Source organism: Kogia breviceps, chromosome 6 (assembly GCF_026419965.1).
Source record: "Kogia breviceps isolate mKogBre1 chromosome 6, mKogBre1 haplotype 1, whole genome shotgun sequence".
Taxonomy (NCBI): domain Eukaryota; kingdom Metazoa; phylum Chordata; class Mammalia; order Artiodactyla; family Physeteridae; genus Kogia; species Kogia breviceps.
Window position 1 is genome coordinate 27,691,332 of NC_081315.1, and position 25,977 is coordinate 27,717,308.

The 25,977-nt window shown below is 37.5% G+C and overlaps 1 protein-coding gene across 20 annotated transcripts in view; it reads left to right on the forward strand.

Moving 5' to 3' along the window:
* ARHGAP10 (Rho GTPase activating protein 10) overlaps positions 1-25,977 on the forward strand; it is a 329,300-nt gene that overhangs the window by 271,254 nt on the left and 32,069 nt on the right. For 14 of the 20 annotated variants that reach the window (XR_010840991.1, XM_067035620.1, XM_067035624.1 and 11 more), the window contains one exon: positions 4,902-5,052. The exons of the other annotated variants lie outside the window; for them this stretch is intronic. Coding sequence is in view for 13 of the 14 variants with exons in the window: in XM_067035620.1 (XP_066891721.1) it covers positions 4,902-5,052 (151 nt within the window). In the remaining variant the exon portion in view is untranslated. The remainder of the gene's footprint in view (positions 1-4,901; positions 5,053-25,977) is intronic. 20 annotated transcript variants of the gene reach the window in all.

The window sequence follows — 25,977 nt, forward strand, 5'->3', positions numbered from 1 at the left end:
TATTTATTAATTCAGCTGAACCAAATGCTGTAGGTTTGAGTTGGGTACTAAAATGAAATTTGCAGAGCCCATTCTTGTTTCCTATTCTATGCAAAATATTTCCAGCAGAGGTGGACCGGTCATTTCCACGCGTGGCCCCTGGTAGCAGAGCGTGAAGGAAGGACTTGGGGAGGTGTTTATATGTATGGCTGCATCCCGTGGGCATAAACATCCAGTTGTTGAGTGTAAGGAATCTGTGACTCAGCAGTAGTGCCAGACTTTGTTTATGCTAGCACTCTTCAGAGACCTGAATAAGCGCTTCCTTACCTGACACCTATGTGTGGAGTTTTGTTTTTTGTCATTGGATTGTCTGGTTTGAGTTTTTCTTAAGTTGTAAATACGTAGGTGAAGTGAAGAAATTTTCTATCCTGAAGAAAATAAGTTTTGAGTAGACTTGATCTATTCCTTAAGATAATTTCATGTTTTGCCATGATGTAGGGAAGTTAGGAGAGTCACACGATTTTGGAAAGAGACCTGGGTGGTAGGGGAATTTGCATCTATGCCATGGTTCTAGAATTGGAAAATCAGTGTTATATTTAAAGAAGACACACATTGGCTACATAGCACAAGATCAGCTAACTTTTAACTTCTAGAATCAGATTGCCAAGAAAGAAGACAGTTTTAAAGTAAATAATTTACTGTTTCCTCCTCTTCTGAATTTAAAAAGAGTATCTTTAAAAATCATTTCTGATGTTTCAGAGAGACCCATGAGAGCATAGCTTTGTATCAATAGCTTTAAAAAAAAGAGAATTGAGAACTGAGGTTGATGCATTGGCAGACAAGGTTAAATGCATATAAAAGGTAATGCATTCTTGAAACATCTAGAACATAGCACAATGATGGTGAGTCTATAATCTCCAGATTTACTCTTTCTAAACAGATATGGAACAGGATAATTGGTGATTTTTCCCCTAAGAATTAAATTTTGTTTGTTTTTTACACTGGCAGCGGGGGCTTTGGAATCAGAGTTGAGAGTTAAGATACCAACTGTGCCATCTTCAAACTGTGGAGACTTGGGCTGATTGTTTAATCTTTGAGCTTTTATCATTTTAAACTGTGAGGAGCAATACGTCGTCCCTCAAAGGTTCTTGAGGATATTGAAGTGCTTCAGAGAAAGCCTACCACCTGGTTGGTGTTTATTAAGTGATGAATGAGAGAGAAAGTAATTTAAATCTCAAATTTCAGTACTGAAACACGGAAGTAAATACACAAAACAACTGTGTGATTCTAGGTGACTTTGGAATTCTGACAAGAGGCTCTGTTTATTGCTTCCCTTCAGTCCATTTCTTGATGAATTTTTCCGCAAACACTTTTGATTAACTAAACACTGAATTTGAGGAGTTCAAGACCTCAGGAAATTAATGACGTCTCAAAACAGTGGTTTCGTAGAGTAATAAGGGTCTGCATCCATTTTTATTATCACTATTTACTGGATGTGATCATATTTACAAATACAATAGCTACCATTTACTTCTGGTTACTGTGTACCAAGTGCTGTACCAAATACTTTATGAATGTCTCATTTAATCCCAGTAATAACTTGAGAGATAAGTATTATGGCTCTCACTATATAAATGAGAAGATGAGATACACTTTTTTAATAATATGTCTAAGCCTCCATAGGTGGGAAGACTTAAAAGCCAGGATAGTACCTTTTCAAGTTAGCATCTGTGCTTTGGAAACACCTAATTTGATGATAGGTTAGCTCTTTGAAATGCTAATACACATAGAATTTTTTGAGGGAATGGTTGGTCTTTAGAAGCTTTGAAACATTTCATACCTGATTAGGACTTGGGAAGATCCAAGGAATTGATTGCATATGTCCAGTGCCACTTTTTTTGAAATAATTTTTCTGGTATTTCAATCTAGATTTTGGTCCATCTAAGACAAAGTACAGAATGCTGTGGAATGACTGTTTAAATGGGTATATCTCAGCCTTGACTATACAAAAGAATCACCTGGGGAGCTTTAAAATACAAACCACAGAAAAACAAAACAACCCCCCGCCCCCCACAAAGCCCAGTCCCCATTCCTAGATATTCTCCCCCCTCCAGTTTTATTGAGATATAATTGACATATAACATTGTATTTGTTGAAGGTGTATAATATAACGATTTGATATGGGTATATATTGTGAAAAATTATCCCAATGAATTTAGTTACCATCTATCATCACCTCACATAGTTACAAGTTTTTTTTTTCTTGTGATGAGAAGTTTTAAGATGTATTAGCTTAGTATCTTTCAAGTATAATATAGTGCTGGTAACTGTTCACCATGCTGGATGTTACATCCCCAGAACCTATTTATCATATAACTGGAAGAAGTTTGTACCTTTTGGCCACCTTCATCCATCCCCAGAGCTGCCTCTGGTAACCACCAGTCTGCAGTCTGTTCTTTGTTTCTATGAGTTTGGTTTTTTTTTTTTTTTTCTTTTTTAAGATTCCACATGTAAGTGAGATCCTAAAGTGTTGTCCTTCTCTGTCTGACTTATTTCACCGAGGTTCAAGGTTCATGCATGCTGTTGCATGTAGCAGGACTTTCTTCTTTTTGACGGCTCAGTAATAGTCTCCTAGATGCTCTGATGTAAACTGAACGATGTCATAAGTCTTCTGGAGACTTCTGGAGGCCCAGCTCTGGGCTGTCTCAGATCAGCCCCCCGGAACCATTGGAGTCACACTCTTGGGTCCCGGTTTGCTTGGTATTCTGGCTCTGCAGACCGGGGCTGCTCTCACACCTTACTACCCTCACCCTCACCCTGTGTGGTGGTGGAGGAGGGTGGGGCAGGAGGGGGAACCACTTCCGGGAAGGGCTGCTCGGAAGGTTATCAGCTATCCAGTGCCGGTTCTTGGGATATAACCTTTCCACTGTTTATTTATACTTTGGGTATATTGGCTCTGTGTTGTTCGGTTTCCTATTTGAGTAACATTCCAGAGCCACGTGCCATGTTGATAAAGATCGATCATAAGTCAATGAGCTCTTCCCACACAGGTGCTAGTTTCTTTTGATGGAATCAAGTTTTCCCACCTTTTCTTCTCTCCTTCACCATTGTCATCCTCTTCACAACCTAACTTCTCTCCTGTTCCCTCTACTTCACAACCTTCCTTAATTTGAACAATGAGAGATGGCAGTAAGTCCAGATGTGGATGATAGTCTAGACAGCAGAGGATTTTTTTTTTAACATCTTTATTGGAGTGTAACTGCTTTACAATGGTGTGTTAGCTTCTGCTGTATAACAAAGTGAATCAGCTATACGTATACATATATCCCCATACCTCCTCCCTCTTGCGTCTTCCTCCCACCCTCCCTACCCCATCCCTCTAGGTGGTCACAAAGCACCGAGCTGATCTCCCTGTGCTATGCGGCTGCTTCCCACTAGCTCTCTATTTTACATTTGGTAGTGTATATATGTCCATGCCACTCTCTCCCTTCATCCCGGCTTCCCCTTCCCCCTCCCTGTGTCCTCAGGTCCATTCTCTAGTAAGGACAGCAGAGGATTTTGGGAAGATTAGTAGTTTGCTGTTTGCCAGACTGCCCTATTGGAGCACAGAGTCTGTGGAAATATGGTATTAGCAGGTTAACAGTTGAAGCACAAAATTAACTTTTCACTAGCAAATGTTTGTCCACAGTAATTTAAACCATTTTTTTATTCAGTATACACATGAGGGGGCAGTATGGTACTTATAAAGCAAGTGCTCTGTTGAAATTATTTACTTCTGTTGGTATATAATAATTTTCAGGTGAGAACTTTTAGACTGAATATAATTCTGACACGTTTGTTAGTTATTAAATGTGATACATATATGCAATACGCTCACTTGTATACACAGGTCATGTGCCTGTTTTTATTCAAATATATAAATAATAATCTTGTAACAGTGGGTCTTTCACACAGTGCCTTTTATCGTGAGTTTTATATTTACAGTTTGTTTAATGCTAGCTGGCTTTCTTCGAGCATCTACCTTTAGAACATCAGCCCTCTGGAGATACAGTGTCAGGGTAATGTCTAAATATTTTATGTTATGACTTCATTGAGGGCTGAAGGGACTCCAGTGTTGTTGGGGACAGGAAGCTTCTGAACTCAGGTCTTGGCAGCTATGAAAATTTTATCATAAATCACCTCTGTATGATATGCTTCCCTTTATGGCACAGTTTGCTTTTCTCAAGAGAAAAAAAAGTTGCTAAGCAAAGAAGCAGCACATTTTAGTTAATGTTGTTATTGCTGGTAGATGAATGACACCGTAGATAATCAAGGTGCTAATACTCTAGGTTTCATAAATGGAAGGGAAATATTTAAGAGAAGTTGGAAGGTAGTAAACGAATTGGTGAAATCTACAAAGCATTTTCTGAAAAATGCTCGTGGGAATCCGAAAGGTAATTTCGTAAAGCACAGGCTATTTTTAAATGTGTAAAAAGTATTTGCGGTCATATGTTTCTGTATATGTAGTTTGAAAAAAAAAAATTGAGACTAGCATTTTGACATAAATATAACTCTGTGTGCAATTGACTGGGATACTTGTTTTTAATGTTTTATCCCGATTACTTCCTTTGTGGATGAAGAGCTGTGGTATTGTCTACATCTGGTGAAGATAGTTATACTTGTTTAGTTTGGGCATGAATCTATTTTGAAATATAATGATTTGATGCTGCTTTTACTTAATTTTAATGAGAAATTTTATTTTGAAATCTCTGTTAAAAAATACAGACTTATGACTTAATACCCCAAATTTGAAGGCATGGATTTTTGGCTCCAGCAGTCCCTTTTGGATGAACTCCAAATGTTGTTTGGTACTGGTATACTGTTGCAAAACCCAGGTTTCTGGTCATGGAAAACAATTAATGTCCTTCGTGTTTTGATGGCAGATTTTTAGGACCCTGCCTGATGCCACACTGCCTGAACCAGTCACCCTGTCAGCATCACCCCCAAATGCTCCACCAAGGCAATCGAAGAGACAGGGCCAGAGGACTAAGAGACCCGTGGCTGTATATAACCTTTGTCTTGAACTGGAAGATGGTAAGATGTTAATTACATGTTTCTTCTTGACAGTCTCTTGAGAATATGGCAGAGCCTTCGTCCCCAGGGCGGGCTATCGTTTTCCATCCTTTGGATTTTAACTTCTTTTCCTCTTAAGATTATGATTTTTGAGATTAACAGGGAGGGTAAAGCTTTCCTTGTCAGGGAGAGAATGCACGTTTCGGTTTTGTGTTTGTCTTTGTTATTCATGGTTCTTTTTTTACTTTGAAAAGACAGCGAAAATTTCTTTTTGAGGAGACTTGTGTGACCTCCTGTGAGGTTACATAACCCGGAGACAAATGGAAGACGAACTACAATGAAAGTAGATCTTTCATGAGCGGAGCAGATTGGAGTCTGATGTTAAATGCATTGAGATCAAAGGCACAGGCCCCTGTGGCGCTGGGGTCTGTGCTTCTGCACCGCCCTGTTTTCTGACTTTCTTGTAAGGCAGGTATCTCATCCTGTGGCGGGGTGGCAAATTGACCACGGTCGGGGGCTAGGCTGAGTGGACCAAGCTGCATTGGGACTCTGACCAGTGGAAGTCCTTACTTTCCATCCAGGCCACCCTGTTCCAACTCTCTTTTGTCATGTGGCCACCTTGTCTCAGTATTGCCAGATTGCCTCGTTTTTACCGGAGCCTGGAAATTGGAATTTTAAACACTGATCCCTACAAAACAAGGCTGTGAGCCATGGCGAGACCCCAGTTGCTGATTTGTAATCACGTACTTATTGGCGTGGAGAATAAGATCGAAACTACCAAGGTTTTATTGGTTTGGAGGTGTGAGGTGATTGTCAAAGGGAGGAAGGAAATGAAGATAGAAACATACAATACCTCCATCATAAGCAGCTGTATAATGAAATGTCACATAGCTAATATCCAAAGACCCATGCAAGCAGGTAACACCTGTCTTTAACTAACTCTCAGGGCGTCTGTACAGGAGGACTCAGAATGCCTCCTGTATTGTGTGTGTGTGTGTGTGTGTGTGTGTGTGTGTGTGTGTATAAAAACACTTATACAATATATTACATATTAGTAGTTAGTTTTACAATCAGATCCTCATTTTCCAGAGAAAGGGCATGACTTATTAAAGTCAACCTGTACTTTCAGAGCTTCCTTTTAGCCCTTAGTTTCAGCTTCTGAGCCTAGCCAACTTCTTATTCTCTTTCTCCTTTCTCGTGTTCACTCTCTCAACAGAGTTGCTAATAAGGAGTAAAGCTGACTGGTTTGAATTGAGCCTTGTCTTATATCTCACTTGTCCTCTGGTGGAAGTGTTAAAAAATCAGTGAATGAGGCAAATGTTGGAAAGTAGGAGGGGAACAAAATCAAGGAGACGTAAAACAATACCTACTTGGGCTCATCGGCCCTTGAGCAAAACTGAGTTGACTCTATTTCATAAAGGATATGACCAAAGAGGGAATCACATCTACTTTGGGGGGTATTTTTAGGAATTGAATCAGAATATCCAGTCATGTGTACATAGTTTGCTAGTCTTTTGATCATTGGGTTGCTGAATGATTATTATTAATGCATAAGAAGCTGCTGAAGTGGTATTTAGCATATCTTTTATGGAAATACTCAAAATGGTGTACAATCATAGCTTTCCTAATTTTTCGGCTGTATAAAAATTCTTTAAAACTCTTTAATTGTAAGGGAAAAAAGAAGATGGACAAATATTTAATTCCTATAGTCGGTTTTTACGTTCACCGTCTATATGATGTCTTATTCTACATTTTGTCTTTTTATAACTTTACATTGATCCTTCTATATTGCAGCCTTTGATTTTTCTGGAATTTGTTAGAATCAGAAAAGGCCATGATTTTGGTCATGGGGTGATTTTGTTTTATCTTACAGGTCATAGATAAAGCAATTAAAACCTGTTATTTATCCTCTCCCCTCCCCCACCTATTATTTGTAGCTAAGCTTTAGTGAAACTCAAGTTGTGTGAAAAAGAATTATTTCAGGGAGAACAAAGTGGGATCCATATTTTGCATGTTCTAAAAAAAAGAAATAAGTGAAGAGGTGGTGAAAATGCTTTTGAAAGGAAGCATACAGGGAAAGGATATTAAAAGGCTATGTTATTGATTATTACTTAGCACATTGAAAACTCTACCCTTTCATAAAAAAATCTCTTCTTATCACTAGGACTTAAATGTTTTTTAGTAGCCTGAGTCATCTAATTGTCAACTCTATTTGAAATTTTCAAAAGTTTAATCTTTTTACATATTTTTTCTTATTGATGGTAGTTGAGTCACTTTCCATGTTTATCTAGTTTTGGTTAAGGTAGGCATTATTAGCCAACTTTGGTTGATGATTTTTCCAAATTTTTTAGTTTATTATGAGTCCGATAGAAGGTTTAAAAGCAAGTATGTTTCCACCTTTACCCTCCCCCCATTTATTCACTGTAGTACAAGTTAAATCTGACTTAATAAAATCCAGGACAAATTATTTTTGTTTAAAGTTAGGTAGATTATTTGCCAAGATTCAAGGAACTAGTTTGGATGACTGGAGATTTTCTTCAGCTGTATGATTTGGTCACAGTTTTGGTATTTGAGTGAAGCGGTTTTGTGGTATGTTATTTCTTCTCCTGCATTGAGCCAGGGTATGAAACCATGCGATGGACCCAATAGGCAACTTGGAAAACACTCAGAATTGGTTTCAGTTCAGCATTAGGCAGATCAGAAAGTCGTTATTAGCAGTCAGCAAGCCTGTTAGCATGAGCTGAAGTAGGATAGACCTGGAAGTGGAGAATCCTAGCTTAGCTGGTGTGAAATAGGAGAGACACCCTCTGCTGTTAGACATCGTTTTTATGATGTTTTTTCAACCCCGCCCCCCAAGTTTAATTAAAGACACTTAGTATCTTTACTTTAACAAAGGCTTTAATTGGCATTGGCACATTTAGCCATACTGCATACACAATGCTCATTTATTTTCTTTTTTAACATGTGATTTAATGGTATTAAACTTGTTATTTGCAGAAGACTTTACAATTCCAGTTACTTGCTTAAAGATCTCTGTTGATGATTAAGATGAACTGAAATGGATGTATTATCTAGCTAGACTTCTTTAAATAGAGCAGCTGTTAAATTTTTTCTGAAATTATTTTTATTATTTTGTAGAAGCCATATCGTTCATTTTCATATAGCATTTAATAGTCTCACACACCTCAAAGCTGAGTAGATTTGGCTACATCAGTTGTTGGGAAATAGCAAAATATGAGGTAGGCTGCTAAGTGCTAAGAAGAAGATGAAAAAATCAAAGACTTCCTTTTATTTCGTTCTCAGGTTATCTTTCTGTGTTTTTATTTCCTTAGAAGTGGTAGTAAAGTAACTCTAAAAAAGTTTAGTGTATGTTGTGTTTTTGTTTATACCTGCCTACTCCAAGTTTATGTCCTTCCTATCTCTTTTTAAAATTATATAAATTTCAGGTGTACAGCATTATAATTTGACATCTGTATGCACTACACAGTGATCACCGCCACAGGTCTAGTTATCATCCATCACCATACACTTGACCCCATTTACCCCTTTCATCCACTCCCCAACCCTGTTCCTCTCTGGTAACCACTAATCTGTTCTCTGTATCTATGTGTTTGTTTTATTTTTGTTCATTTGTTTTTTAAGATTTCAGATGTGAGTGAAATCATATGGTATTTGTCTTTCTCTCTCTGACTTACTTCATATAGCAAAATACCTCCAATGTCCATCTATGCTGTCACAAATATCAAGATTTCATTCTTTGTCATGGCTCAGTTGCATACATACATATGCAGTATGTATGGTACATATATATATATATATATATTCATCTTTTGATGGACACTTAAATGGTTTCCATATCTTGACTATTGTAAATAATGCTGCAGTGAAAATTGGGGTGCATGTGTCTTTTCGATTTAATGTTTTTGTGTTCTTTGGATAAATACGCAGAAGAGGAATATCTGGGTCATATGGTAGTTCTCTTCTTAACTCTTTGAGGAACCTCCATACTGTTTTCCCTAGTGGCTGCACCAAGTTACATTTCCAGAAACGGTGTACTAGGGTTCCCTTTTCTCCACATCCTCTCCAGCATTTTTTATTTATTGTCTTTGTTAATAGCCATTCTAACAGGTATGAGGTGATATCTCATTGTGGTTTTGATTTGCATTTTCCTAACAGTGGATGATATTGAACACCTTTTCATGAGTCTTTTGGCCATCTCTATGTGTTCTTTTGGAAAACGTCTGTTCACATCCTCTGACCATTTTTCAGTTGGGTTATTTTATTTATAAATTTTTGCTTTTGTTGTTAAGTTGTGTGAGTTCTTTATATATTCTGATATTTTTAGATATTAATGCCTTATTGGATATGTGATTTGCTAATATCATCTCCCATTCAGTAGGTTGCCTTTTCATTTGGTTGATGGTTTCCTTTGCCATGCAGAAGCTTTTTAGTTTGATGTAGTCTCATTTGTTTATTTTTCCTTTTGTTTCCCTTGCCATTGAAGTCAGATCCACAAAAACATAACCAAGACCAATGTCAGTGATGTTACCACCTCTGTTTTCTTCTAGGAATTTTATGGTTTCAGCTCTTACATTCAAGTGTTTAATCCATTTTGAGTTGATTTTTGTGTGTGGTGTAAGATAGTGGTCTAGTTTCATTCTTTTGCATGTTGCTGTCCAGTTTTCCCAATGCCATTTATTGAAGAGACTGTCATTTCTCCATTGTATGTTATTTGCTCCTTTGTCATAATTTACTTGTCCATGTATGTGAAGGTTTATTTCTGGACTCTCATTCTGTTCTATTGATCTGTGTGTCTGTTTTTGTTCCAGTAACACACTGTTTAGATTACTATAGCTTTCTATAGTAGTATAGTTGGAAGACAAGGAGTGTAATACCTCCAGCTTTGTTGTTCTTTCTCAAGATTGTTTTGGCCATTTGGGATCTTTTGTGGTTCCATACAATTTTTAGAGTTATTTGTTCTGCTTCTGTGGATTATGCCATTGGCATTTTGATAGGGATTTCATTGAATCTGTAGAAAGCATGGATATTTTAGCAATATAAATTCTTCTAATCCATGAGCATGGAATATCTTTCCATATATTTGTGTTTTCTTCAGTTTCTTTCCAGTGCCTTATAATTTTCAGTTTATAGGTCTTTCACCTCCTTGGTTAAATTGATTTCCAGGTATTTCATTCTTTTTGTTGCAATTGTAAATGGGATTGTTTTCTTAGTTTCTGTTTATGGTAGTTTGCTATTAGTGTATATAAATGCCACAGATTTCTGTGTATTGATTTTGTATCCTGCAACTTTAATGAATTCATTTATTCTAACTGTTTTTTTTGGTGGAGGCTTTAGGGTTTTCTCTATATGGTATCATGTCATCTGTGGGTAGTGATAGTTTTACTTCTTCCTTTCTGGTTTGGATGCCTTTTATTTCTTTTTCTTACCTAATTGTTGTGGCTAGGACTTTCAGTACTATGTTGAATAAAAGTAAGGCGAGAGTGGGCCTCCTTGTCTTTTTCCTGATCTTACAGGACAAGCTTTTAGCTTTTCACTGTTAGGATATGGTGTTAGCTGTGGGTTTGTCATATATGACCTCAATTATGTAAAGGTACATGCCCTCTATACCAACTTTGTTGAGAATTTTGAATTTTGTGAAATGCTTTTTTGGCATCTGTTGAGATGATCGTATGGTTTTTATCCTTAATTTTGTTGATGTGATGTATCATGTTGATTGATTTATGGATGTTGAACCAACCTTACATCACTGGAATAAATCCCACTTGATCATGATGTAAGATCCTCTTAATGTGTTTAATGTATCATTGGATTTCGTTTGCTAATATTTTGTTGAGGATTTTTTTCATCGATGTTCATCAAGGATATTGGCTTGTAATCTTCTTTTTTTGTGGTGTTCTTGTTTGGTTTTAGCATGAGGGTAATGCTGGCTTCATAAAATGTGTTTGGAAGATTTCTCTCTTCTTCAGATTTTTTGGAAGAGCTTGGGAAGGGTAGGAATTAAATCTTTGAGTGTTTTGTAGAATTCACCAGTGAAGCCATCTGCCTGGGCTTTTGGTTGTTGGGAGATTTTTGGATTACTGTTTCAACCTCCTTACTAGTAATTGGTCTATTCAGATTTTCTGTTTCTTCATGATTCAGTTTTGAAGATTGTGTGTTTCTAGAAATTGATGCACTTCTTCTAGGTTGTCCAGTTTGTTAGCTTGTAATTGTCTGTAGTAGTTTCTTATGATTCTTTGTATTTCTCTGGTTGTTACTTCCCGTCTTTGATCTCTGATTTTATTTAGTTGAGCACTCTCTTTTTTTCCCTTGGTGAGTCTAGCTAAAGGCTTGTCAATTTTGTGTACCTTTATTGATCTTTTCTATTGTTTTTAAAAATCTCTTTCATTTATTTCCACTCTTGATTATTTCCTTCCCTCTACTAATTTTGGATGACTTTGTTCTTCTTTTTTCAGTTCCTTTAGGTGTGAAGTTACTTGGAGGTTTTTTTTGTTTCTTGAGATAGGCCTGTATTGCTATGAACTTTCTTTGCTACGTCTTGTTGATTTTGGCATGTTGTATTTCTGTTTTTATTTATCTCTTGGTATTTTTTAATTTCTCCTTTGATTTCTTCAGTGAGCCATTGGTTGCTCAGTAGCATGTTGGCTTATCTCCATGTTTTTGTGGTTTTTCCTTTTGTTTCTTGTGATCGATTTCTAGTTTCATACCATTGTGGTTGGAGAAAATGCTTGATATGATTTCAGTCTTCTTGAGACTTGTCTAGTGACCTAACATGTAATCTGTCTTGGAAAATGTTCCATATGCACTTGAAAAGAGTGTATATTCTGCTTTTGGATGGAATATTCTGTATTTGTATATATCTATTAAGTCCATTTGGTCTGATGTGTTGTTTAAATTCAGTGTTTCCATATTGATTTTCTGTCTGGAAGATCTATCCACTGATATAAGTGAGGCGTTAAAGTCCCCCACTATTATTGTATTGCCTTTAATATCTCTTTATGTCCATTAATATTTGCTTTCCTATATCTTGGTGCTCCACTGCTGGGTGCATATACATTTATAAATCTCATATCTTCTTGCTGGATTGACCCCTTTATCATTATGTAATGCCCTTCTTTGTCTTTTATTACAGTCTTTGTTTTAAAATCCATTTTGTCTGATATGAGTGTAGTTTCTCGAGCTTTCTTTCATTTCCATTTGCATGGAATGTTTTTTTAAGTCCCTTCACTTTGAGTCTCTGTGTACCCTTTCTTCTGAAGTGAGTCTCTCTCGTTTCAGCTGTTCTACCTTTGATGGGCAAATTTAATCTATTTACATTTAAAGTAATTATTAACAGGTATGTACTTATTGCCATTATGTTAATTGTTTCCTGGCTGTTTTTGTAGTTCTTCTCTGTTCCTTTCTTCTCTTTCTTGCTTCCTTTGTGTCTTGGTGGGTTTTTGCGCGTGCACGCGCACATGTGTATGTATGTTACGCTTACATTCCTTCGTCATTTTCTTTTGTGTGTTTACTGTAGGGTTTTTTCCTTGTGGTTTCAATGAAGTTTACATATAACATCCTATGTAAATAGTAGCCTATTTTAAATTGGTAACCTCTTAAAGCTTTGGAATGTGTCCAAATTTACCTTTTTACTCCCCCCATCACATTTTATACCTTTGATGACACATTTTACATCTCATTTTGTGCATCTTTTAACTAATTATTTTAATTTTAGTTAAGTTTACTACTTTTGTCTTTTAACCTTCTTGTTTGAATTTTAAGTGGTTTCACTACCTGTATTATATATTTACCTTTTCCAGTGATGTTTTTACTTTTATGTGTTTTCTCATTATTAATTAGTGCCATTCCTTTTCAGCTTAAAGAAGTCACTTTAGCATTTCTTGTAGGGATGGTTTAGTGGTGATAAACTCCTTTAGCTTTAGATTATCTGGGAAACTCTTAATCTCTCCTTCAGTTCTGAATGATAACTTTGTGGGTACAGAATTCTTGGTTGGAAGTTTTTTCTTTCAGCACTTTGAATATGTTGTGTCACCACTCCCTTCTGGACTGTAAAGTTTCTGTTGAAAAATTTGCTGATAGCCTTATGGGGTTTTTCTTGTATGTAACAAGTTGTTTTTCTTTTGCTGCTTTTAGGATTATCTCTTTATCCTTAACTTTTACCATTTTAATTATAATATGTCTTGGTGTGTGTCTTTTTGGTTTCATCTTGCTTGGAACTCTTTGGGCTTCCTGGACCTGGATGTCTCTTTCCTTCCACAGATTAGGGAAGTTTACAGCCACTGTTTCTTCAAATAAGTTTTCTGGCCCTTTCTCTCCCTCTTCTCCTTCTGGGACCCTTGTAATATAAATATTATTCTTCTTGATGTTGTCTTAAAGGTCCCTTAAGGTATCTTCACTTAATTTTTGTTTTCTTTTTGCTGTTCTGTCTGGGTGAGTCCTGTTGTTTTCTCTTCCAGCTTGCTCATTCATCCTCCTGCCTCATTTAGTCTGCTGGTGAACCCCTGTAATGTATTTTTCAGTTCAGTTATAACTTCTGTTTAGTACTTGCTTATATTTTCTGTCTCTTTGTTGAAGTTCTCATTGCGTTCATCTATTCTTCTCCCAAGTTCAGTGAGTACCTTTATGACTATTAATTTCAACTCTGTGACAGGTAGATTGCTTATCTTTGTTTCCTTTTGTTCTTTTTCTGAGGCTTTGTCTTTTTCTTTTGTTGGAACATATTCCCTTGTCTCCTCATTTTGCCTCATTTTGTTTGTTTCTATGTATTAGGTAAATCAGCTATCTCTCCCAGAATTGAAGGAATGGCCTTATTTAGGAGATGCCTTGTGGGGCTCAGAAGTGCATCCTGACTGCCCACCAGAGCCAGGCATTCAGGGAGTATCCCCTGTGTGGGCTGCATGTGCCCTCTTGTGGTGGGAACGTGGCTGCCGGTGCAGTGTCTGGTGGACGGGGCTGGGTCCCGGACCCTTAGTACCTTTTTATATGAAGAGAGACTGTTGTGTTTGCCCCATATACAAGGGAAGTTCATGAGGCTGTATGAGGTATATTCTTTGCTATTTTCTCTTCAAGGCAGAAGAAATATTTTAAAAGAAGATTTCGTGAGTGAGAAGAAGATTATCATCTGAATTTTGACTAAGCTCTCCCATTCTTCCTTTATGCTAGCTCTAATTTTAAACACAACTAGACATTCACAGGACTAGTTTTATTTGTATCTTCTTTGGTAATTAGGTATTCTTTGCCTGTCTTCTTTTGTACATGGTATAGCAGTTTGTTTATTTAGACAACAGAAAAGATATGACTTATAGAGTTGAAAACAAAATCATCTTGCAAGCCAATTGGCAGGATTTAATATTATTTTAGGGTAGTTCTTACTTGGGTATCGTTAGGTTGGCACCTTCCCACTTGGATCCCGGACGTGCTAACTGGAGCACATTTTGTTGAACATGTATTATTGTAGTCCTACAGTGTGGTAGAGAACATGACAAGGATGCAGAGCTTTATAAGCAAAAAAGTGAAGATACAACTGTCGAAGGGGAGATGGGTTAACAATAAAGCAGGACCATTTTCCTCTTTTCTTAAAGGAAGAACCTATCCTGGTATGCATCGGTCTGTAAAATCAGGGTGGGACAAATCTGTCTTGTAGGAGTCAAGAAGGCCATGGTAAAAGGCTGGTTTAAGTAATTTAAGCTTAGGTTGATGTGGGCTTGAGTCAGCACTAGGAGTTGAAAATAAAATGGATATCTGATAGAAATGTTAAAGCAAGTTGTTGGGACTTCTCCACTGACCAGGTGTGGAGGATGAAGGCAGCTAATCAACACAGATGTCATCAGCCACATTGTAGGCTCATAGGTAAATCTTTTCCTTGTGTTTATGTCTTAGTTTTGTCCTGAGGCTTTTTAAAAATAGATATCTTTAGACCATCTTTCCATCAAAAGGAAGAAATCATCTCATCTTGTTAGTGTCTTCAATGCATATTGTTATAAGTAACTTGTTTAGAAAATAGGTTTGGTATAAATACTGTATGTGGAAAGCCAGTGGACAGAGAAATGTTAAGTAATGACAAATGTTATGTCTTCTTAGAGGAAGATTAGTCTCATAATTATGAACAATGTAGAGCTCAGTTTTCTCATCCTTTACCTCGCAGACTTATATCCATTCAGTCACAGGCTTATGTAAAGGATGGGCGGCCCCCACCATACTCAAAGATGTTTATTTCTGTAGAAGTCAAGGATGGAGAGCTGACAGTCACGGCAACAATCACTCTCTAATCTCAGTTCCCAAGAGAGTGTCTTTAGAGGGGTAGGTTGGGCATTTGGGATTGACATGTACACACTGCTGTATTTAAAATAGATAACCAACAAGGACCTACTGTATACCACAGACAACTCTACTCAATATTCTTTAATAACCTAAATGGGAAAATAATTTGAAAAAGAATAGATACATGTATATGTGTAACTGAATCACTTTGCTGTACACCTGAAACTAACAACATTGTTAATCAACTGTGCTCCAATTAAAAAAAAAAAGAAAGAAAGAAAGAAATGACCTTCATGAAAGCATGCTTTTGTAAGTGAATTGTTACTACCCCATCCTCCCTCAAATTGTATCAGGACACTTATGTGAGAGAAGAATCACTGTAAAACCATTGTTGATGTGGATTTTCAGAGACCTTCTACAGCTATTGACATTTCCTTATAGACATATCTGATCAGCTTGCAGAGATTAATAATCAACCCAAGTAACCGGCCGCAAGCAGATCTTTGTCTTACGCTTGGTAAACTTCTCTCTATTCTTACCATTTTTTTGCATGATGCTTCATGGGTAGATTCTGGATAATAACTTTCCAAAGGCTGAGCCATCTTACCACCTCCTCTGAGCAAAGTCATGATTCCTTGGCATGGAATTACTGTGTTGTGAAGTTAAATCTAAGACCGGGCTTGAATCCAGTGACAGGATCTGTCAACAGATTATTTCTCACTTTTGATGAGATCAATGGGTTGGAAAAGGCAGCCAGAAATGTCAGGGCTGTGATTGAGTTGTGACCTGCCCATAGATCATGCCCGCTGCTTCCCCTGCACTGGCGTCTCCCCAGACGCTTCCTCGAAGCTCAGCCCCCCTAATGTTAGTGACAAAGCACGAGGCACCTTCTTATATGACTTCCTCTATAATCTTAACTATGCTCCTGTGTGGGATGAACATTTCCCCCTCTCTCTGGAGGGGGAAGAAAAAAGGTCTTATTTAACGCCTTAAAAAAGTTCATGGCAGGTAACTAGAATTTATAGAAGAGAGAAAAATTCTTTAAAGCTTGTCTCCCTGTGGTGTGGGTTTTTTCTTCACTTCTAATAGCTTTTATTTTAATTTCTAGTTCTGAATTCAAGCAGCTGTCACTCTCTTTATAGCCCTCTTTGAAACACTTACAACGTAGGAGGTAGCTGGGCTGTCTAAGAAAACATCTTTTCAAACCAACTGAAGTATTGTTTATCCTGAATGAAATAGAATTTTTAAGGCTGTCAGGAGTGACTGATTTGAAACATTTCCTTTGGTAGCTAGGAAGATGAGGAGAAATCTTGAAGGGGAAGGTATTATCTCAGTGTGGCCAATTCCAAGCAATTGTTATTACTCAGAAAACTCTTATGGACCATGATAAAAATTACCAGGAGATAAGAGTGCTGTCTACAATTAATATAACCAAACAAACCTGTGGCCAGTTTATTTGTGCTTACTGAATCCTTCCCAGCTGTCGAGGAAAAAGAAATGATGTGAGATTGAGTCAACTGTGGAGGCTACTCCTGTAACTAGCTGTCTCTCCTTGCCTTTTATGAACTCTGGGTTGCAACTTTGCAGCCTGGCTCCTTCTAAATGCTCATTCTGCTTGGCATGGCATTCTTGTGTGTCTTCTAGGCAGTATTTAGAAGGAGTCCAATGTCAGCCTTGGATGGAAAAAGAAATCTTCAAGCCTATTACAGTGAATTATATGGCTGACATTTTGCATGTACTAATATTTGTTCTCTGAACTCAGCAACATGAGTCTTTGAGCTTGAATTGTGAAGTTGGCTGTGGTTTTATTTTTCTCTTTGGGTCAGAATAGAAATAGTGACTCTTTACCTCTCTGGTTATTATCTTAGTTATTTTAAAGGTGGGCTCTTTTTCTTAAAAATTTTAATAGTTAATGTGAGAACAGGATACAAAATTTGGAGGGTAATAATAGCTCACAGTTACAGATACCATACTATATGCCAGCTACTGTTGTTAGCAATATTTGTTAAACTTAGGTAATCCTCATAACAATCCTATCAGTAGTAGTATTATCCGTATTTTATAATTGGGGAAACTGAGGCTCAGAGAAGGTCAGTAGCTCACCTGAGTCTCCCGGCTAGTGAGTGACAAAGCCAGGATTAACCAGTCCCATTCCAGAGTCTGGGCTCCTTACCACTCTGCTCAAGTGCAAACCCAAGTGCCTCAACAAATGGTCTTCTCTTCTCTGGAGTTTTCCATGGCCAGTCTTTTCAGAGATGTCATGTGCCTTTCAAACAATACATTGATTTATTCTGTTTTAATTTTAAGAGTGATTCTTAGTTTTTCCCTTAAAAACAGTGGCTAGTTTTGTTGTAAAGGAATCAGAGTGATGGTTTTGATGAAGGAGACGAAGGAGAAGAAAGGGCCAGAGATGAGGATGGATTTAAACCTGGGTCACAATACACTGTAACACAAACGGATCCTCTAAGAGAAAGGAGTCGCTCATTTTTATGGGCAAGGAGAGGGAAAAGCAATCATTTTATTTCAGTATTATATTTATTTTATCATGATGTATATACCCATTTACCTAAATGAACAAATATCTGGTCTTACGTTAGTTGCAGTAAGGTGAAAAGTCTCCATTCAATCTCATCAACTCAGTCCCTGCAAACCAAATCTGTAACCACTGCTATTAATAGATTGAGCCACGTCAGAGGGCCAGCTCTCAGTTCCAAAGTTATCTAATATTGGCAATTTCAAATGTTTTTTCATTTACATGTCCTTTCAACCTATAGTTTCTTAAATCCTTTCAAAGTTAAAATTCCAAATTGGATTGCTGGCCACTGTTATTAGGAGGGTCGTATCACATGAAACTGCTCTGCTGTTTGTCTATGTCAAAACTGATTGAATAGCAGCCGTTTGACTTGGTTCAACCTATAGTTTCTTATTTTTCCTTCTAGAATCCTTCATGTACATATAAGCAGAGATGAATATAGATTTTTATATATACCCATGTGTGCTTAAAAGCTAGTTGTGCACCGTATTTTTAAAAACTTTATATCTGGTATTGTTTTCATATCAATACAAAGAGTGCCCTCTCCTTTTTCACTGCTGTATAGTATTCTGTGTGTTCTGTTGTGTGGGTGTGCTCCTAAAGGCCTTTTCTATAGCCAAACACAAGCAGATGATACATGTCCTCAGTAATCACACACAGGCTTCTAGCCTTCCAAGGATCACAGAAATGTGTCCACAGAAATAATACACATGGTGTGATTTTGAATGACTAAAGTAAGTTATAAAATAGAATTTCAGAATAGCCTCACTTCTAAAGGGAAAACTACATGAATAAATGTATAAGCATAGAAATAAATCCGGAAGAATATTAATCAGTTATGACAGTGGTTTTCCTTAGGAAGTGAGAGAATGATGATTTTCTTCTTTAAACATATCCGTATTTCTTTTTCCTTGGTATATACATGTACATGCATACACATATAAATACACATACACACACATGCATCATGCATCCAAGTATGTATATTTAAGTTACAAAGGTTTCAGCCTAAAACTGATGCAAGTTGTGCTTGTTATTTGGCATGTTGGGTGTAAGTTGAAGATTTTGAAGTACAAAGAATGAAGCAGAGCCCAAGAAAAAAGCATATGGAGTCCCGCTAGCATGAGTTGACCTGGAGAAATTTCATTGGCAGTACATTGAGAATGGGGAGGTGTCACTGCTTATTAGTGTTTTCCTGTTGGATTTAATGCATCTTTCACCTTCTACCTGGGCTGCTCTCAAAGTCACATTGTCCTAGCATTTGGGGGAATCACTATCACTGGAAATACTTAGGCCACAAAGAGTTTTATTGGACGGTAGAATTATTTGTGGTTAACCGAACCACAAATTTGGATTTAACCTCACCTGGATTTGAATCCCCGTTCCCTTACTGTCTTATATGACCTAGGCAAATCCCCTTGAAGCCTCACGAGTTTGGGTCAGTAAACTTCCGCATGGCTTTTGCCAAGAACAAATGAGTTAATGGCTGTAAACCACCCAATATTTAGTGAATACTCAATTTTAGCTTAGATTTTCCTGAGGGCCTGATGTATAAAACAGAGGGCTTCAAATATATTTTCCTACGTGGTATACTTTCCAAGAAAATGTACTTTAGTCTTTTGTGTTTGGTTATTTTTGCCCAGCTTAATAAGTTTATTGGTTGCTACCATAAACTGGCAGTTGATGATAATTTACATTGTTCAGGTGAAAAGAATGATGTGATGGGGGAGGAGGATAGGTAAGTAGCTGGGAGTCCAACAACCCTCCTTTCTCAGCTGGACTGGAGTGTGTTCTGAGCACATTGCTCTAGATGTCCTGAGCTGTCAAAATGTCAGGCTTCCTCAGAAGTTTATGCAAGACAGCTTGATTCAGTATCTGATTACTTTTTGGTTCCTGAGGATAATCGTAGATGGTGGTTATATTTTTTTGTTTATATAGGCAGAAATCTCAGTCCATAAATAATGCCTCTGGACTGTGATTATGATATAAAACTGCTCTCTGCTTTACAGAGTAAAGCAATTTGCTTTGACTTCTATTGACATTGCAGCTGAACTGGTCTTATTCACTTTGTAATTGAATTGCTACAGCCTTCCATTGACCTTGTAAGTAGCAGAGGTGGTTCCTGGAGTTGTAACCTAATGCCTGTTAGCTGCTGCTGCAACGTTATAATGGGGTCTGTGTTTTATGTCATGCGATTCCCTCATCAGCGTTTCCTAGCATACACTTTTGGCATGTCTTAGCCATTCGGTAGCTTTTCAGGCAGGCGTTTTGCTTAATTTTTAATATCTTCAGGCAGTAGAAAATAAAATCTGCTTTATAATTGTATGGCAATTTCATTACATCTTTTCATGCCTTACTGCGACAGTTTAATGTATAGTTTAGGAGTTGACTTCTCTCTTATTCAGTTTTCTGGGGGGGGGCGTGCATTCTATGTATACTTTTGCTTTTTTGGACTTTTGGGACTGGGGTTGGGAGGTTATTTCATTGAGAGTCACATTTCCCTTTCCTAGACATGATTTCAGGTAAAGAAATTATATTACCCAAGGGAATTATTCTTAGCTAGCCACTGACTGTCCTTAACCTGCACGTTATTTAGCTTTATCATGGTTCCCATTATGGTTTATCTTGTCTGATGAGGCCAAAGGAAACTGGGGCATCTTGCCCACCCCCTCCCAGCATGACATTGCTTTAACTTGCAGCAGAGCTGAGAATTGGGATCAGTGGGACTTTAGGAACCTTTCCTTCCACTTGGCAATTATAACTGGTCTCTCAGTGCACCTTTCACTGCTGAGAAATACAATTAGCGTTCTTTCCTTAATGGGCAGTTGGCAGGGTTAATTTCTTATACCCCCCTCCCCTTTGTGTCCCTAATGGAAGATTTTCTGATCAAAGAATCTGAACTGTTTTCTCTTAATAGTCATTTACTACCTACTGCTCTATGGACAGCAAAGAAGAATTCCCTTTGAATGGGAGGGTCGGATTTGTTTTTTTTTAAAGAAAGATACCCAATTACATTAGCAATTTTAAAAGTTCAATTTGAAAGTCAAACTTTGAGTCTCCTAACCTATCTTTATTTTTCTAACTAAAGAAAGGAATTACCTGTGTGTGTGTGTACGTACAAACTAATGTACAAGATAATATGATATAACTCTTTTGGCTTGTGTTTTTTGAAGGATAAGAATAAATATCTGGCCTGAAAAATATATCGACTTTACTTTTCGTCTTGTTTTGGATTCCTTGTTTTGGGGTGGGGGTACTTCTTTTTCTCTCTATAGATATTATCTGTATAATGCCAATATTGCTAATGCCTCATAATGCAAGTTCTCTCAAGTCCTTGGCCATTTTAGTTGAAGTAGACTAGCATATGGAAAGCTATGAAGGCAGTGCTGGGTTTTCTTTGGCTGGTTAGGTGTTAGTGGGCTTTAGGATCTGATCCTGACCCTTCTCAGCCATACTGCTCACAGACTGCTCTGTTGTGCACTAGTCATTCCGTGTGTATACTGCAGCTTCTAGTTCGAGAAGCTCATAGGACTCCATGAGGTTCTGGGTGAGTATCTAAGTACGCTATGAAGAAACAGGCCTGTTCACCTTTTCTTTCCCTAGTAGCCAAGGAGTGGTCTACTAGGACAAAACTAGTCTTAGATAATCCAGCTAGGCAGGCCAGGCCGTCTTTCTATGTTGTTGGAATGTAGCCTTTTCCTGTTTTCCTCAGTCTCAATACATTTGGATATCTGGTCACACTGGTATCTGCACGTCGGTAAATATGGGGATGCTAGTGGTAAGGACCAGATACAAATACAAAATACTGGACAGAACTGTAATCCTCCCTTTGGAGCAGTGGTGAGTGATAAGCTGTTGTGGAAGTCATGCTCCTTTACTTAGCATTGGAACCCTTGAGTGTTTCAGTGACTACAACAGTCTCACCCAGTAATTTGAAAGCAAGAAGACATTATGATGTACTTCTAAGACTAAGGTAGGAAGAGTAAGGCTATGGATGACTCAAGCATCCTTGAGTGTCCTTGTTAAAAAGTAGAATGCTCTCCTAGATGGGTTAGTGTTCCAATGCAGGATGACAGTTCTACGATGTCTCATTTCTCATGAGTTAAGTAGTGTACTTTGACTTATATTAACCGCATTTCAGGGACCAGCACCCTTAGTCCATGCTACTTTTCCTGTACACAGGGTCATGAAAGAATGGATGGTGGCTATGTCCTTTGACCTCTATCAACCTTAAAATGCCACTGTTGGCACCCATCCTAACTGTTACGTTGGCCTTATGAACATTGGTGGGGGAATGTTTTCCTTCTACTGTTTCATATGTTGAAGCGTCTCACCAGCTCCTAGACAGATTTAGCTTTATTTATAGAGGTCACTTCCATATTTATTGTTCAGCATCAGGTTTGATATACAATGTCAAGTCCAATTGCATATTGAGCAGGGGGGAGGGAAGCCATAAATTTTGGTTTATTCTAATTTACAGTAGTCAGTGCAGTATTAGAAACTAGTTTTTGACATGATGAAATATAGCAATTCAGACTTTATTTTAGCAGAGTAGAAATTACGTCAGAGTGTCTTTGAAATGAGTTTGGGAGTACTGTTCTTGATGGTAGGTACCCTTCTCCTTTTCAGTATGCTGTGTGTCCTGGGTGACCTCAGGAAGAAAGACCACTATGGCTTGAAGGAGATTCTATTAATGTCATAATATCTGCCATACGATGGAAACTAGGGCAGCCTGACTATTTTCTGCTTAGTTCAAAGGTTATATTTTGAACAGGCTTATATAAGTTAGCAAAACAAACAAAACTCTCCTCTTCCTGTGGCATTTCATCATCCTCTTCCCATTTCAGCCTCTTCCCATCACAGACTAATTCCCACAAGATTAGTCTGTCTACTACTGTGACTTGTACCCAGACATGTTTTCCTTGAGGATAGCCTTTCTCAGTTCCCTACATGCTGTGCCCTCTTCAGCTTCAGACATTAAGCCTCAATTTTTGGTGCTTGAGTCTTCCTTGGGTGTAGCATCATGAGAACAGACACACCAAGTGGGCAAAGAAGGAATTGAAATACTCTAAGCAAGACATTATTGGTTATTATTGGGCAGCCCTGTTCAAAAGATAGAAAATGCAGAATAACAGGAGGAGAATTATAGTGCAGAATGACGGGAGAATGAATCCAGGCACAAGGGGAGGAGGGGGCTAGGGTAAATGTCACCACGTCAGCTTTTTTGCCCCCTGCTGGGGAAAGGATCTACCTCGTTTGGGCTGAAGCCACCCTCAATAGTAAACTAGGTCATGTTTAGCCTTGAGATTTATTTCTCTCTTACTTAGGTAGTGAGTTTTTATATGTCTGGTCACATTTTCTAGTCGACTTCCACTGTGATTTTGGAGATATTTTCCCCCAGAAAGTGTTACATACCAATCGATAATAAAAATAATAGCTAAGAATATTAGCTTTTCACTTTATGGAATAGCCTGTGTACACTAATTATAGTATACAAGTAATCCCTGTTGAGTGAGCACACTAAAATATAAAAGAAATCAAATGTATTTTAGTAAATTCTAGTTTTGAGAGTTTTCCCTGACTAAATGTAATGTGATTATTTAAACAGTCACGATGACCCTTTGACTGTCAGTATTTAGGGAAATTGTTTAAATATGGCATAGAAACTGTTCTGAGTCTTGTTTCCTAATCAATATTTTAGAGCTATAAAGTTTTCTTTGGTATTATTGTGCCATGTTTCACAAATTTTGACATGAAATGTCTTTATCATCGAGTTCTAAATCTTTCTTAATTTCCATTATGATTTTCTTTTTAACCATATTTAGTTTACCAGCATATTGAAATGGTAAAATCTATCCTTTCGTTTATTAAGTTCTAAATATTTTGTAATTTTGGTCTGAAAAGAGAGGATGTGTAATATCCATCCTTCAAAATATTTCCTTAAGAATTCTTCGGCGGTCCAGTGGTTAGGACTCTGTGCTTTCACTGCTGAGGGCCCCGGTTCGACCCCTGAACGGGGAACTAAGATCTCACAAGCCTCATGGTGTGGCCAAAAATAAAATAAAATAAAATCCTTTAAAAAACATTTGTTTTGAAGAATATTTATCCTCTGTTATTTCAAGGTGTGTGTGTGTCTAAAAAATAGAACAGTTTTGTGTTGTTGATTACAGATATTTCTCTCTCTCCCTGCCTGATAGCACTGTCTGAGAGGAGTGTGTTAAAGTCTCCAATAATGATAGTTGATTTTTCTGTTTTTCCTTACGGTTCTATATATTGCTTGAGCCTGTATCATTAGGTTATTAAGATCGTTGTGTATTTTGATTTATATTTGCCTAGTATAGCTTTATGTTTTTGAATTTCCAACCTTGCTTTGTCTTTTTGTTGTAAGCATGTTTCTCGTAGTCAACATACTATTGGATTTGGAAAATATATTTGGAGAATCACTGTCTTTAAATTGATGAGTTTAATCCATTTATGTATATTATGATTACCATTATGTTAGGATTTCTGTCATTTTATAATTTTTATTTAATAATGAATTTTGATACCTTTTTGTCTTCTTTCCTCCTTTCTCTTTACAAAAGCAAATGCTCTTCTGCTGTTTCTAATCATGTATGTCCTGTTTTTGTTTCTAAGGTGGTTGCCTTATTTTGAGATTTATAAGCTTATTTTTCTGTTGGCTTCTTAAATTCAACTATGTTTCTGCCTCCATCTCTAATAAGATAAATATCCAGTGGACTCTCATTTCCTTTTTGGGCTACCCACCCCCACTGTGTTGATATTTTCTAGATTCTAGGTTCTGGATCATTTTGATTATTTTTTTTCCCTTTTCTTTTGTCCTAGAGTTTTTAGAAGACAGTGGTAGACATTGAAAATCTCATATTGCTTCTTTTATTTAAATACTTGAAAACTGTCTTTTGGGAGTGTTATCATTATAGTTCTTCATGTGGCAAACCTTGGGTTTTCTTAAAGTCTTATATGTTTATTACGGCCTCACATTTGATAGGCAGTTTGGCAGTTTGAATATACAGTTCTGTGCTCAAAATTCTTATCCTTCAGTACTTTAAAAATGTTACTTCAATATTGTTCTGAATTTAGTTTTGCTGTTGAGAACTCTGATGTCACTCTGGGTCTTTTGAAAAAATATGGTCTGTTCTTTCTGTCAGGATGCTTTTTCCTTTTTCCTTTGTATTTGATATTCTCAAATTTTGCAAGGAGGTATCTTATGTGCAGTATTTTCTTTATTTGTCTGTTTGGTACTCTTGAGTCCTTTAGATTGAGGTCTTTGAAATTCTTTAATTTTTGAGGAATTGGTCATTATTTCTTTAAATATTTCTTCCTCTCAATATACTTCTTTTTCTGGGATCTGAATGTTGCAATTTCACTTCTCTTTTGTGTTACAAATCTCTAAATTTCTGAATTTCTGTTGTTGAGTTTACTATCCTAGTTTTCTTTATGTTCTTAGAAACTGTAGGCATATGTCCATCAGGAAGGAGGATTTTGTGTGTGTACCTGTCGTTGGGACGACTTAGAGCCTCCTTCTCTTCTTTCTTTTTTCTACTCCCTCTCCGGCTCTTACCCACTGTGTTCACCAGGTTGGACCAGGTGCTTCGGTTCAGAACCAGCAATTACTCCTGTACGTAACTCTCATCCCGGGGAGGGGAGGGGGTGGACTTATCAAATCTACTTTCCAGGCAAGTAGGGAACTTGGTCACAGATTTTTGGCCTCCATTTAGTGTGGTGAGTGTCTCCTAACACCTAGTTCCACATGGGGAGCCTGGTTCTACCCCTGAACCATGCCTGGTGTATTGTAGGTGTACTGACCTAAGGATACCACAGGATTTAAATGTCTGTTGGTTCTGCTGGTTTGGATGAGTCCCGGAGCTGGTAGACTTTTGGCTTGTTTTCCCGCTGACTTCTGAAACTATTTCCTTTCTGTTTCTGCTTCACAGAGATGTGAAACAAGTTTTCAAGTGCAAATTTATTTTTAAAAGTCATTTCATTGCTGTTGTTGTTGGGCATATGTGAGAGGAGAGGTGGGTTTCCATTTAGAATTTCATTGCCATCTTGACTGGAAATTTCCTGATTGGCCTTTACTGTAAAAGTGTGACTGTGTTGTTACAAGCGCAGTTACT